The sequence below is a fragment of the Equus quagga genome, chromosome 13 (genome assembly GCF_021613505.1).
Source record: "Equus quagga isolate Etosha38 chromosome 13, UCLA_HA_Equagga_1.0, whole genome shotgun sequence".
Classification (NCBI taxonomy): Eukaryota; Metazoa; Chordata; class Mammalia; order Perissodactyla; family Equidae; genus Equus; species Equus quagga.
The window spans coordinates 42,478,200-42,491,544 of record NC_060279.1 but is presented as its reverse complement, the minus strand read 5'-3'; the positions used below and the strand labels follow the sequence as shown (position 1 = coordinate 42,491,544).

General features: G+C 37.7%; 1 protein-coding gene across 6 annotated transcripts in view; it reads left to right on the top strand.

Moving 5' to 3' along the window:
- RPRD2 (regulation of nuclear pre-mRNA domain containing 2) overlaps nucleotides 1–13,345 on the top strand; it is a 96,740-nt gene that overhangs the window by 40,845 nt on the left and 42,550 nt on the right. For all 6 annotated transcript variants that reach the window (XM_046683459.1, XM_046683457.1, XM_046683456.1 and 3 more), the window contains one exon: nucleotides 7,605–7,734. In XM_046683459.1, coding sequence (XP_046539415.1) covers nucleotides 7,605–7,734 — 130 coding nt within the window. The remainder of the gene's footprint in view (nucleotides 1–7,604; nucleotides 7,735–13,345) is intronic.

Below are 13,345 nucleotides of genomic sequence, written 5' to 3'. Positions count from 1 at the left end.
TCTTATTTTCTTATAAGGCCCTACCCTTATGACCTCATTTAACCTTAATTACCTCTTTATATGTAGGCCCTGTCTCCAAATATAGTCACATTAGGGGTTAGGGCTTCCACATATGTTTTGGGGGACACACAGTTCAGTACATTGCAACAGATGTTGTATAGCATCTGAACAACCATCAAAATCAGGAAATTAACACTGATACAATACTACCATCAAAGCCACAGACCCTAGTTGAATTTTACTTACCAATTATGCCACTGTTGGTCTTTAAAGGTCCAGGGCCATGTGTTGCAGTAGTTTTCATGTCTCTCTAGTGTTCTTCAGTCTGAAACAGTTCCTCAGTCTGTCTTTATCTTTCATGACCTTGACATTTTTGAAGAATCTGGGCCAATAGCTTGTAAAATATACATGAATTTGTGTTTATCTGATGTTTGCTTATTATTAGATTCAGATTATGCAGTTTTGGGCAAAAATACCAGAAGTGATGCTGTAGTCTTTTTTTTTTTTTTTTTTTTGAGGAAGGTTAGCCCAGAGCTAACTACTGCCAATCTTCCTCTTTTTGCTGAGGAAGACTGGCCCTGAGCTAACATCCATGCCCATCTTCCTCTACTTTATACGTGAGACGCCTACCACAGCATGGCTTTTGCCAAGCGGTGCCATGTCCGCACCCGGGATCCAAACCAGCCAACCCTGGGCGCCAAGAAGTGGAATGTGCGAACTTAACCACTGCGCCACCGGGCCAGCCCTGATGCTGGTTCTTAATACATTATATGTGGAGGAACATGATGTCAATCTGCCTTATTAATAGTGGTGTTAACTTTTATCACTCGATTAAGATGGTCTTTGCCTGCTTTCTCCACTGTAAAGTGAGTGAATATTTTGTGGGGAAGTAGTCTGAGACTGTAAATATCCTGTTCTGAATTAAACTCTCTCTCACTAGCTTTAGCGTCCATTGGTGATTATTGCTTGAGTCAGTTTTTACTGTGATGGTTGCCAAATGCTGATTTATTTTTTTGCTGAGGAAGATTCACCCTGAGCTAACATCCACTGCCAGTCTTCCTCTTTCTGTATGTGAGCCACCACCCATGGCCACTGACGGGCAAATGGTTTAGGTCTGTGCCCAGGAATCGAACCTGGGCTGCCAAAGTGGAGTGCACCAAACTTAACCACTAGACCACTGGGCCTGGCCCAAAATGTTTTTTTTTTAATTCCGTCCTTCCTAATGCACTTATTAATTGGCATTTGGTTATGAGGCAGGGCTTTCCCCTTCCCCTATTTGTTTATTTATTTACATCAGTATGTATTCATGGATTGCTGTTTTATTCAGTGGGTTATAATCCTTTACCATTATTTGTTTTGACACTTGTCCATCTATAGATTTGACCAACAAGAACCCCTTGAAGATAGTGCCTATTTCCTTTTCACATCATTCTTTGGGCACTTTTTTGCTTTCTGGTACAAGACGTTCCAAGCTCTTATACTTTCTTTACTGGCCTGGAATCAGCCATTTCTCCAAGAAGCCCTGGTTCCTTGTAGAAACCAAGATCTAGGTATTAGGTATTGGGATACTATTACTTCTAGGCATTTTCCATGGAAAGATTTAGGAAATAGTTGTATGTATGCATGTGCGCATGCACACACATACACACACTCATTCACTGTATGTTTTCTGTATATAACTGTGAGTTCATATCAAGACTTCCAATTACGATCCAACACCACAGCATTTATTCTAACCTTCCCCCTTTCTGCATCTGTGACTTTCTCAGTCTGTGTACATTTCAAAGGTAGCGTTAATGAGATTGGCATTGTGAGTTTGGATGTGGATTGTGAAAGACAGAGAGGAGTCAAGGATGACTCAAGATTTTTGGCTGCAAAAAAACCCTCCTGGGGCTGGCCCTGTGGCCAAGTGGTTAAGTTTACATGCTGTACTTCAGTGGCCCAGGGTTTCGCCAGTTGGGATCCTGGGCATGGACGTGGCACTGCTCATCAGGCTGTGCTGAGTCGGCGTCCCACATAGCACAACCAGAAGGACCTACAACCAGAATATACAACTGTGTACTGGGGGGCTTTGGGGATAAGAAGAGGTGGCGGGGGGAGGGGGGAGAAGATTGGCAACAGTTGTTAGATCAGGTGCCAATCTTTAAAAACAAAAAAAGGCCTCCAAAAGAAATGTCATTTACTGAGCTGGAGAAGACTGTAGAAGGAGACAGTTTGGAGGAAGAGAGCAGAAGATCATATTTGAGTCTGAGCTGTGTATTAGACATCCATGAGGAGATGTTGGGTAGACAGTTGGATATTTGAGTCTGCAGTTCAAAGAAGAGGTCCAGACTGAAATACAAAGTACTTCAAGACAACCAGTTAAACTTTCTGGGCAAAAATGACTATGTTTCTTTAATAACCTTTTATTATGGAAGCAGTAAATATGTATTGTAGAAAATTAGAATACAGACAAGCAAAAGGAAAAAAATAGAGATCAGTACTGTTAAAACTCAATTCCCTGTCTTTTCTGATCTCTTTTTCAGGTTTTTTTCCTAACATGAGATCATTCTGTAATTAGTTTTATTTTCAGTTGATAATTTCTTTATTTCCATTTCTGTAAATTTTCATCTTTTCTAATCCCAGGTACATTCACATTTCTTCACTTGATCCAAAAATGTCATTTATAGCTGGTTAGTCCTAACTGTATCCAGTTCAGGAATACAAATTAATTGTATCAGATTGCTATGTCCCTTGAGTCTTTTAATCTCTCCAGTACATTTTATGCCACTGATTTCAGTTGTTCTGCAGAATAACTCACGTTTTGGATTTGTCTGGTTCCTTCCTTATAGTGTTATTAGCTATTATTATTATTATCATCATTATTATTATTATTATTATTTTGGTGAGGAAGCTTGGTCCTGAGCTAACATCTGTTGCCAATCTTCCTCTTTTTACTTGAAAAAAAATTGTTTTTAAGCTAACATCTATGCCAGTCTTCCTCTGTTTTGTATATGGAATGCCCCAGACAGCATGGCTTGATGAGTGGTGTGTAGGTCTGTGCCCAGGATCCGAACCTGCAAACCCCAGGCCACTGAAGCAGAGCATGTGAACTTAACCACTATGCTACTGGGCCAGCTCATCTTTTTATTTTTTTAACAGTAAAATTATTTGCTACTTTTCCTAAAACATGCTTCTGTATAAAAGCTTTTCATGGCTTCTTTTTAGTCACAGAATAAAGGCTAAGACTTTTTAGATTATTATTTAAGTCCCATCAGACTTTGTCATCTTTGCCTATTCTCCCACTGTTCTTGCACCCAAACCTTCCTGATAAGACAGAAACAGAAATAGGTTGCGGTTAAGAACATAGACTCTGGATCCAAACTGTCTTTATTAAAATCCCAGCTTCACCACTTACTGGCTGTGACTTTGGACAGTTCACTTCATTTCACCTCCAGGAGATAACAGTACCAACCTCATAGAATTGTTGTAACAATATCAGTTAATAATTGTATCATCTTCAGAACAGTGCCTAGCACATAGGAAGTGCTATATAAGTATTGGTTAAATAAATTAAAAATTCTAGCCTAAATTTCTCCCTTCTCCAAAACAAAAGACACTCATTGCACAGTCGTATTCAGCACCTTTGCTCATGACTTGTTCTCATGGGAATACTCTTCCCCTTCCTTCCTCCCTATGAAAATTTAACTTCTTCATCAAACATGTAGCTAGTATTAATTGAGCACCTACCAGACAATGATTTGTCATTGAGGACATGGCATTAAACAAGGCAGAATCCCGGCCTTCAGGGAGCTGATGTTCTGCTGGAGGAGGCCAACGAGTACACCACAGTGTGATAAATGTTATGACAGGTTCAAGTTGAGGATGCGCTAAAGGCATAGTCTTATGGAGTCAGGGGAAGCTTCATGGATGGGAAGCTTCCATATGATATGTAAGCTGAGACTTGACGAAAGAAAAGGAAATATTGAGATATGGGCAGCAAGACAAAGAGAGGGTGGAGCTTGGAGATGAGAAGAGTGTAGTTCACTAAACTGGAGCTGTAAGGGAGAGAACGGCTCAAGTTGAAGCTAAACAGGTGAGAGCTAGGTTGCAGAGGGTTTGGGAAGCATTCAGCATTGGTCTTCTCAAATTCCACTGCTTCTAAGCGTCTTCCCAGACTACCTCAGCCAGCTTCTCTCATTCCTTCTGAATTTCTACAGTGCTCTGACTGGAGTGGAGGGTGGAAGAAGTGGCAATAAAATAGTTTAAGGTGATTTATTTGGGGAAGAAGAGATAAGATGGAGGGTCAGAATCTGACGTGAATTAAATTTAAAATTTTGGATTTTTTCCTATGGATGAGTAGAAAACTGAAGATTATTCAGAATAGGTTTATCATAGAAAAGGAAAATTCTAAGAGAGCATGCAAGATTTCTGGGAACTGAGTAATTCATTAAAGAGGGAACTTTGAATTTGAAGGGGAAGAGATGAGACTGGCAGGGCAAGTAGGATCCAGATCATTAATGGAGACTAAGATGTTTGGTTATTTTCCAGTAAACGGTTGGAAAGCATTGAAAGATAGGAGAAATAATTGGGTAATGTTTTAAGATGAATTTAGCAATAATATAGAGAGTAAATTTGAGGGGACCAAGTCTAGAGGTAAGATAACCAGTTAACGGAGGCTGTTGCAGTAGTACAGGTCAAAGATGATGAACCCAGGCAGGGAGCAAAAGGAGGGAGAGAAGGAGAAGAGGGGATAAATTTGACAAGAGTTATTGGAGATAGAATTGTCTGGACTTGGAGATTTATCATATGGGAGTGAGGGTCAGGGAGGGAGGGGGAGGAGTCAAAGATTGCTAAAATTCTGGCTAAATACAAGAGCAATAAGGGAAGAGGGGGGAAATTATTATTATTATTTTTTCTTTTTAAAGATTGGCACCTAAGCTAACAACTGTTGCCAATCTTTTTTTTTTTTTTCTTTTTTTTCCTGCTGTATCTCCCCAGATCCCCCCGACACATAGCTGTATATCTTAGTTGTGGGTCCTTCTAGTTGTGGCATGTGGGATGCCTCCTAACCGTGGCCTGACAAGCGGTGCCATGTCCACACCCAGGATCCGAATCAGCGAAACCCTGGGCCGCTGCAGCAGAGCACGCAAACTTAACCACTCAGCCACAGCGCTGGCCCCTGAAAATTATTAATAAAATACTGAAAAATCAATTTCAAGGTACCTCTGAGATTTAGAAGTGCATATGTGCATTGACTGGTAAAAGGAAATCCAGGCTTGATATCTTTGGATATGGGAGTCATTGATACATAGATGGTAGTAGTTAAAGCCATGGAAGTTGATGATTATGCTGATAGTATTCCATTCTCTGTGTGCTAAGTATTGTCCTAAATGCTTTACATACATTGTTTCATTTAATTCTTATAACAGCCCTTTGTAAGGTTGTCATTTTACAAAGAAAAAGAAAGTGACATATAGAAGAGTTAAGTAATGTATAAAAACCCAAAGTTAATAAGTGACAAAGCCAGGAATGGAACAGACTATCTGATTTAAAACCTGAAATCTTAAAGACTATGCTGTGGGTGAATAGAGAAGAGTGCTCAGGAGAGAACCCTGGGGAGCATCAATATTTAAAGGAGGATAATCACAGGCAGAGCTGTTTACCTATACATGCCCAGCTGTATATGGTTGGAGGAGGAGCCAGAGAGGTAGGAGGAAAACCAGGAGAATGGTTATGGCAGAAACCAAAGGAGAAATTTCTATAACAGATTATTCTGTGTGCAAAGAAATAACATTTTAAAAAATCTCCATTGGATTTAATAAGTTGAAATTTATTGATAATTTTGGTAATTGCTGTTTGAGTGGAGTGATGGCAACATAAATGAGATAGCATAATTTATATAAAGCTCTTAGCATAGTAGGTTGCATTTTTTAAGTAGAAAAGGAAAAGGTAGCTCGTATAATTATGGAGTTAGTAAGAGTTAAAGTGGAGGCAGTGAGTATATGAAACTCTTTCAGATCCCTGAATCTGAAAGGTTTTAGCTGACTCAGGTAAGTTGATCTGGATGGGTTTAAATATGGATACATTTTTTTGAGATCACATAATTCCTAACTAATGATTGCTGCTTTCTCTGTGAAATAGCATATGTTTATCTCCTAAGAGTGAGAAGGAATCTGGTAAGATAGGGGGCTTACCCTAATAAAGGACATGTGGAAGGACCGTAGCAGTAAGGGCCCAACTGAAGGAGGAGACTGAATTTATATGGTTTCAGTTTTCCTGGTGTATGATTTTTCTTCAGCAGAACCCAGGAGCAGAAATAAAGGTGCAGTAAAGGCATTCAGTTAGATTGATCCGGTGTTAGGATTTTGTTGAATGCACATAACAAAAGGCTAAATTAAGGAGGAAGAGGAAAAGAAAATGAAGGTTTTGATAAAAGAGTGGTTTAAATAATGGATCAAAGACTCTGAAATTGATAAAGAATTTAGTACTGGAAGAGACTGTAGAGTGAGAGAGAAAGAAGTGAGATCTTGTTGAAATTGAAGAACAAATATAATGGGAATGGAACGTAACGGTCAGAAAAGGGGATTTTAAAATGCACAAAGGAGGGGCGGGCCCCATGGCCAGTGGTTAAGTTTGCTCGCTCTGCTTCGGCGGCCCAGGGTTTCACTGGTTTGGATCCTGGCCATGGACATGGCACTGCTCATCAAGCCATGCTGAGGCAGCATCTCATATGCCACAAAGAAGAACCCACAACTAAAAAAAATGTACAAGTATATACTGGGGGGCTTTGGGGAGAAAAAGGAAAAGTAAAATCTTTAAAAAAATAAAATAAAATATACAAAGGAGTGGTTCTTGTAGATCGCTGAATTTGACATGAAGAAATTGAGAGACAGGAAAATGTGATAGATCATCTACATGGACATTAACATTGACCAGGATAATAATGAAACTTCAAACTTGGGTGGCTTTGCTCAAGGTTCAAGATCGTAAATTTATTGGGCCTTGTCATGGGCCGTTGAAAAGGTTGATGTAGGTGTGTTTATGGGAGCAGATTACTTATTTCCTAGGACATTCACCTTGTGATGAAAGTAGCAACAGAGCCTCTTTTTCAGTAGGTGAGAGGACTTAGGTGTAACTAAGTGGTGTCTGGACTAGTTGATGAAAAGAAGCTATCTACGGTAATTATGTAGAGGAGGTTAACCAATTTGCTTAAGGTCACATTCTGATTGGGTTCTAAAGCCTGTGTTCTTTCCACTAACCGTGGTGTTTTTGCAACAAGTTGAGCTGCTTCAACTAATTTTTTTATCTTTCTAAATGTTTGGGAGAACAATGTTGTTTTATTGTAGCTTCTCCAGAGTAAATGAGTTTTTTACTGCCACACATCTACAAAGTGAAGTAGAAATCTACTCAAGGAGTACCTTGAACAGAAAGTTAACCTGAAGCAGTCAAGGTTTTTAGAAACTAAGTTCAGTAAATTGACCCGTTAGTTTGTTTGTCTGTTTATCCGTCTATCCATCCATGTAATGGCAGTTACATAGTTTGAGAACGCTGTATTTGGAATAAGTTGAACCAAGTATAAGTTGACTCACTTGGTTTTATTTATTGTCTTTTATCATCTCCAGCTGCCTATCCCCACCGTTTGAATCTCTTTTACCTTGCCAACGATGTCATACAGAACTGCAAAAGGAAAAACGCCATCGTATTTCGTGAATCGTTTGCTGATGTGCTTCCTGAAGCAGCTGCTCTAGTGAAGTGAGTAAATTCTTACGGCTCTTTGGGATCTAAACTTACAAAATTTAGAATTTTAGTTCCCCTTTTTACCCATTAGTAAGAACTGTAATAGTTGCACATGCTTGAAGATCCAAGGATATTTTGCCCAAATTGTTCATTGTAACTTTCCTGCTAATACACACATTTGTCTTTTAAAAACCCTTTCTTCCCTTTTTGAAAGCTTGTCTGTTATTTACTCTCTGTCTCTTCTCTTCTAACTTGACCATATGTATCTCCTGATCATACTCTCTGGCTGTACTGCCTTACACCTCTTCTTCTGTTTTTGTGTTTTTTACACATTTCCTTTGTTCTTTCAGAGTCTTCCTGAAATCTTGCCCCCTCCAGGAAAGCTGTATAATTAAAGAAAAATGGAAATCTTTGTTCCCAACTCCTTATCGATTTGTTCCATTCTTAGCAAAATTGTATCCATCATTTGCCAAAGTGCATGGAACACTTATATTTGATCTTATTTTTGCTCTGTATTAATAGTGCTTTCCTTGTGTTTCATCCATATTTGTAAGTTGTTTGGTGCAAGAGACACACACACAATTGGAGGATAAACAATTATATGGAACAATCAAAATAGCTAAATGTTTCCTCAAATTATATATTATTAGCATAATATTATATATTTATATAAATATATGAATGTTGTATATTATTGACTCATTTGTTAGTATTAACCCGGTCAGAACTGAATGATCCTTGTTCCCTCCTTTTGATTGTTAACTTGGGATTTCTACTTTGGTATTACAAAAGATTAAAATATGGTCCTCATTGAATGTACTAAATGATAAAGATTTATACACATCAAGAAATACATAAAGTAATAACCATAACAATACCTAACATTTATTGAACACTCGTAATTGACCAGATACTATACAAAGTGCTTTGTGTGCTTTAAGTCATTTAATCCAGAGAACAACTTTACAAAGTGGTTACTACTATTATCCCTATTTTGAGGAAGAGGAAACTGTGGTTTAGAGAGATTTAGTAGCTTGCCTAAATTCTCATAGCTACGTGGGGCAGGGTAGGGGGTGGGTAGGCAGAATTCTCACCCAAGTTTGTCTAGACCCCAAAGCCTGTGTTCTTTGCCACTTAACCACTAATCTGTGCTGCCTCTTTACATATATAAACCCAGTATAATTTTGAGTAAGAAAAGCAGTATACTGGATGATTTCACTTAGAGTGTCTGCTGTGATATCATTATAGTCTCTTTAAAATTTAACCTAGTGTTTCCTAGACTTAGATTTCATGGCCTAGTTCATGGATTAATATACGGTTGTCAGCTTTTATTTTACCATGTAAAGATAGTTTTTAAAACAACCACTTTGGGGGCTGGCCCCGTGGCCGAGTGGTTAAGTTCGCGCGCTCCGCTGCAGGCGGCCCAGTGTTTCGTCAGTTCGAATCCTGGGCGCGGACATGGCACTGCTCGTCAGACCATGCTGAGGCAGCGTCCCACATGCCACAACTAGAAGAACCCACAACGAAGAATACACAACTATGTACCGGGGGGCTTTGGGGAGAAAAAGGAAAAAATAAAATCTTAAAAAAAAAAAAAAAAAAAACAACCACTTTGTATTACTATTTCATAGAAAAAGGTGGGAAGAACATAATCTCAGAATAAAGTTACAGTCCTTTAAATTAAAATTTTAATCCCTGAAAATGTTCTTAACTCAATGAAGGGTATCTTCAGAAACCTGTAATAAACGTCAGACTTAATGGTGAAACAATAAAAGCATTCCAAGTCATGGATGCCATCTATTGTCATTAATATTCCCCCTTAACGCTAGAGATCCCATTTATTTCTAAATAAATAAGAATGCAGTTAGAAGAGACAGAATTGTCATTATTTGCAGATAATATGATTATCTACGTTAGGGGTGGGCAGCCTTTTTCTGTAAAGGGCCAGATGGTAGGTGTTTTAGGCTGTGCAGACCATAGGATCTCTGTCACCACTACTTGACTTTGCCTTTCTAGCATGAAAGCAGCCATAGACAATATATAAACAAGTGGCTGTGACTGTTCCAATAAAACTTTGCTTATAGAAAGAGGCAGCAGGCCCGATTTGGCCTGAGGTTCATAGTTTGCCACCCTGGCCTACATAGAATCAACTAATGAAAGAGTTCTGTTAAATAGCCAGTCAGGTTCAACATACAAAATCAGTAGCTTTCCTCTGTATGCTAGCAGTAGCCAATTAAAAAAATGTAATCAGAAGAAAAGATTCCTTTTCCAACAAAAAGTATTGCCCCTCAAAATAAGAGAAACTCTAACCAAGAATAAATGTAATAAGTAGGTAAAGCTTTTTTGAAGAAAAATTTTAAACTTTGCTAAAAGCTATTAAAGCAGGTCTGGATAAATGAAGAGGTAATATGTATACCATTTTGAAGGGAAACATTTGGTATTGTTAAAAATACGATTCTTTCCCAATATGTAATTTGTAAATTCGTTCTAATCCCAGTCAAAATCTCAATAGGATTTAATGTAGAAGGATAAATATCAAAGATAACTTTTTAAAAGAACAGGAAGGCTAGAGTTCCCCTGTCAGCTATCAATATATATTTCAAAATAATAATAGGGGCCGACACAGGGGTGTAGTGGTTGAGTTCACATGCTTAACTTCGGTGGCCTGGGGTTCGCAGGTTCGGATCCCAGGCGTGGACCTACACACTGCTCATAGAGCCATGCTATAGCAGCATCCCACATATAAAACAGAGGAAGATTGGCAGCAGATGTTAACTCAGGGCCAATCTTCCTCACCAAAAAATAAACAAACAAACAAACACATAAATACCTCCAGGGAGCCTTGATCTCCCCTGGATGGTTAAAAAACAGTATCAACAAAAAGACCAACAACAATAATAGAGGCAGGAGCAGAAGACTATATCAGTGAAACATAATATATCCTTGTTTATATGATAAATGAGAGGACATTAAAATACCAGCTTCAGTATTCGATAAACAGCCCCATCTTAACCATGACTATCCCCTTTTAAATTTCTATTCACAGTAATACTTTAGACTCAGTTCTATAGTTTTTGAATTCTTTTCTCCTAATTTAAGGCTATCATTTTAATCTCTTTGATTAAGGAGGGGCACACGTCTAGAAGTTCTAGGCAGGTAACATAGATGAGTGAAGTGGGTTGAATGTGAGGAAAAACCTATTTAAAGGGGCAGCACTACTCAGCCCTAGCCTATGGCCATAAGGAAATATGAGTCCAGTGTCTCATGTGTGAAGCTAAAAAAAAAATGTATGAAGCTAAATCACGTTTTAAAAAATATATTGCTAGGCAGACAAAAACACATCTAATGACTAAATTTGAGCCATGGGCAACCTGTTAGAGACCTCTGCAATAAGGCATTTCCTTTATTCCTTTAATCCCTTTAAGGAGCTACTCAATTTCAATAAAGGTTGATATGGGCTGGACTCACAGCCATGAGTTGAGAGAGAGGACTGAAGAGGAAAACTACTGCTTTCAGATGGGTTGTAAAGCTCTTTCTTTCCAAATAATTACCTGGTTATCACAGTTCCTTTTTACTAAATTTCAGTTTGTCCTTCCCTCATTGGTTTGAAATTCTGTAGGCTGAGAACCTGAGGATTTTGTTTTAGACGTACTAGTTATTATTGTAATGAAAATCTGTCTATGACAGGGAGGGCCATAAATGAAAGTAAACCAACCTGATGATATTTGCTTGCCACTTGTGTCCTAGAGATCTCAGCTAAGGGACAAAAATGTCAATTTATCTGAATGTGTACATCATTGTGGGCACAGAATAGTTGAAACTTCAGTTTGAAGCACAGGGAAAATGTCTTTATGAATGTCAGAGTTGAGTTACCACTTGGAAAACTGTGGACTACTCTGCCACCAGCAATGACTTCAATAAGTTTTACACGCACATGTTATATTTAGATTTAGAAGAATTCCTCTAAGAACTGAAGGTTTGCTTGTATTGTGTCAGGATTGTTTGAGTGTAGGTATATCTTTGATGTGGGTGGAACTTTCCTAAGGCCTGTCGCCATCCCAAACCTTCATAAAAGGCAGTCATTTTTTCTTTTAAATTATCATCTTTAATTGAATTGAAAAGTGAATTTATGTCAGTTATCATCAGAGCTTAATGTGGGTTCTGTTTGTTTTATTTATTTATTTTTTGACTGTGAGTATAGAGAAAATTGTATATATGACCTTTGTTGGGAAAAAATAAAGATTTGGGGGGAAATAATGAGCTTTATATTCTGAAATAAACCCAACATAAGAAGGGTTTCATGGCTACTTGTTGGTTATTGAAGAAAGTTTTGAAACCATTTGGAAGTTTGGGTTTTGGTAGTTTTCTCACTTTCTGACTAAACTGTCAGACCTGCCTTTCTTCTGTCTTTATATACTCTCTCTCGGAGACTTACCTATTCGTGGATTTAACTGTTACTCTTGTACTAATAACTGCTATATCTGTTTCTCTAGATTTTTGACCATGTCTTCAACTGCTTTCTGGGAATTACTGCTTCATTGTTAAGGACGATATTCAGCTTTGAATGTCTAAAGCAGTAATACACCTTACGCTTGTATAAAGTCCTATTCCTACAATTTGTGTGAAAGTATAAGTTAAAAATTGTTATACCAGTGTTATTGAAAATTCAAAGTAACGAACTGTGCAGGTAAGCAGATTGGCTTTTGTTATTCCTTTTTACAAGATGAGAAAACTGAAGCCCAGAACAGTTAAGAAATTGCCCAAAATAAAATGACAGTTTAGTAAAAGAGCTGAGACTAGAACTGAGATTTTTCTGACTCATAGTCCTTTGTTATTTCTATTCTACCACATATCCTCCTAAACATTAACATACAGTTTTTCATCTTATAATGGCCCCTTAGTAGTTTTAAATTCTTGTCCCTTCATTTCTTAGTCACTTAGCAGGGGCTGATTCTTTGCTGTTTCTTCCTCCTTTTCTCTCTGCTTTTTAGTTTCCCATTATCATCTTGATTTGGTGTATTTATATGATTATAACAGCCTGCTAACTAGTTTCTCAGTTTCTGATATCTTTTTCATCCACTTTAGGCCACATACACATTGATGTCCAGAGATATAATAGTTTAAGACCATAGGCTCTGGAACCAATGTACATGGGTTTGGATCCTGGTTCTGCCACTTCCCAGCTCTATAACTTTAGGCAATTTAAATTAGCCTCAGTTTTCTTATCTATATAATGGAGCCAATAATAGTACCTACCTGAGAGAGTGTGGGAACTAAATGAGTTAATAATACATATAAAGAACTTAGAACAGTGATTGGCATATAATAAACACTTAATAAATGTTTGCTGCTGCTCTGATGATGATGATGATTACTCCTACTATTATTGACAAATTAATTTTACCAAGTCACTACTCTGATCATTCTTTAAAATATATTTTTATATTACTTTATGATTTAATAAATTCCTTTCCATCTTTGTTATTTTCTTTGATTTTCAAACCAACTCTATAATATAGAGGCAAATATTATCTTCATTTTACAAATAAGGATACTGATAATAAAATAAGTTGTATAAAACTAACTTAAGATAGGAAAGAGAACATAAAAAATAAGAAAGAATGAG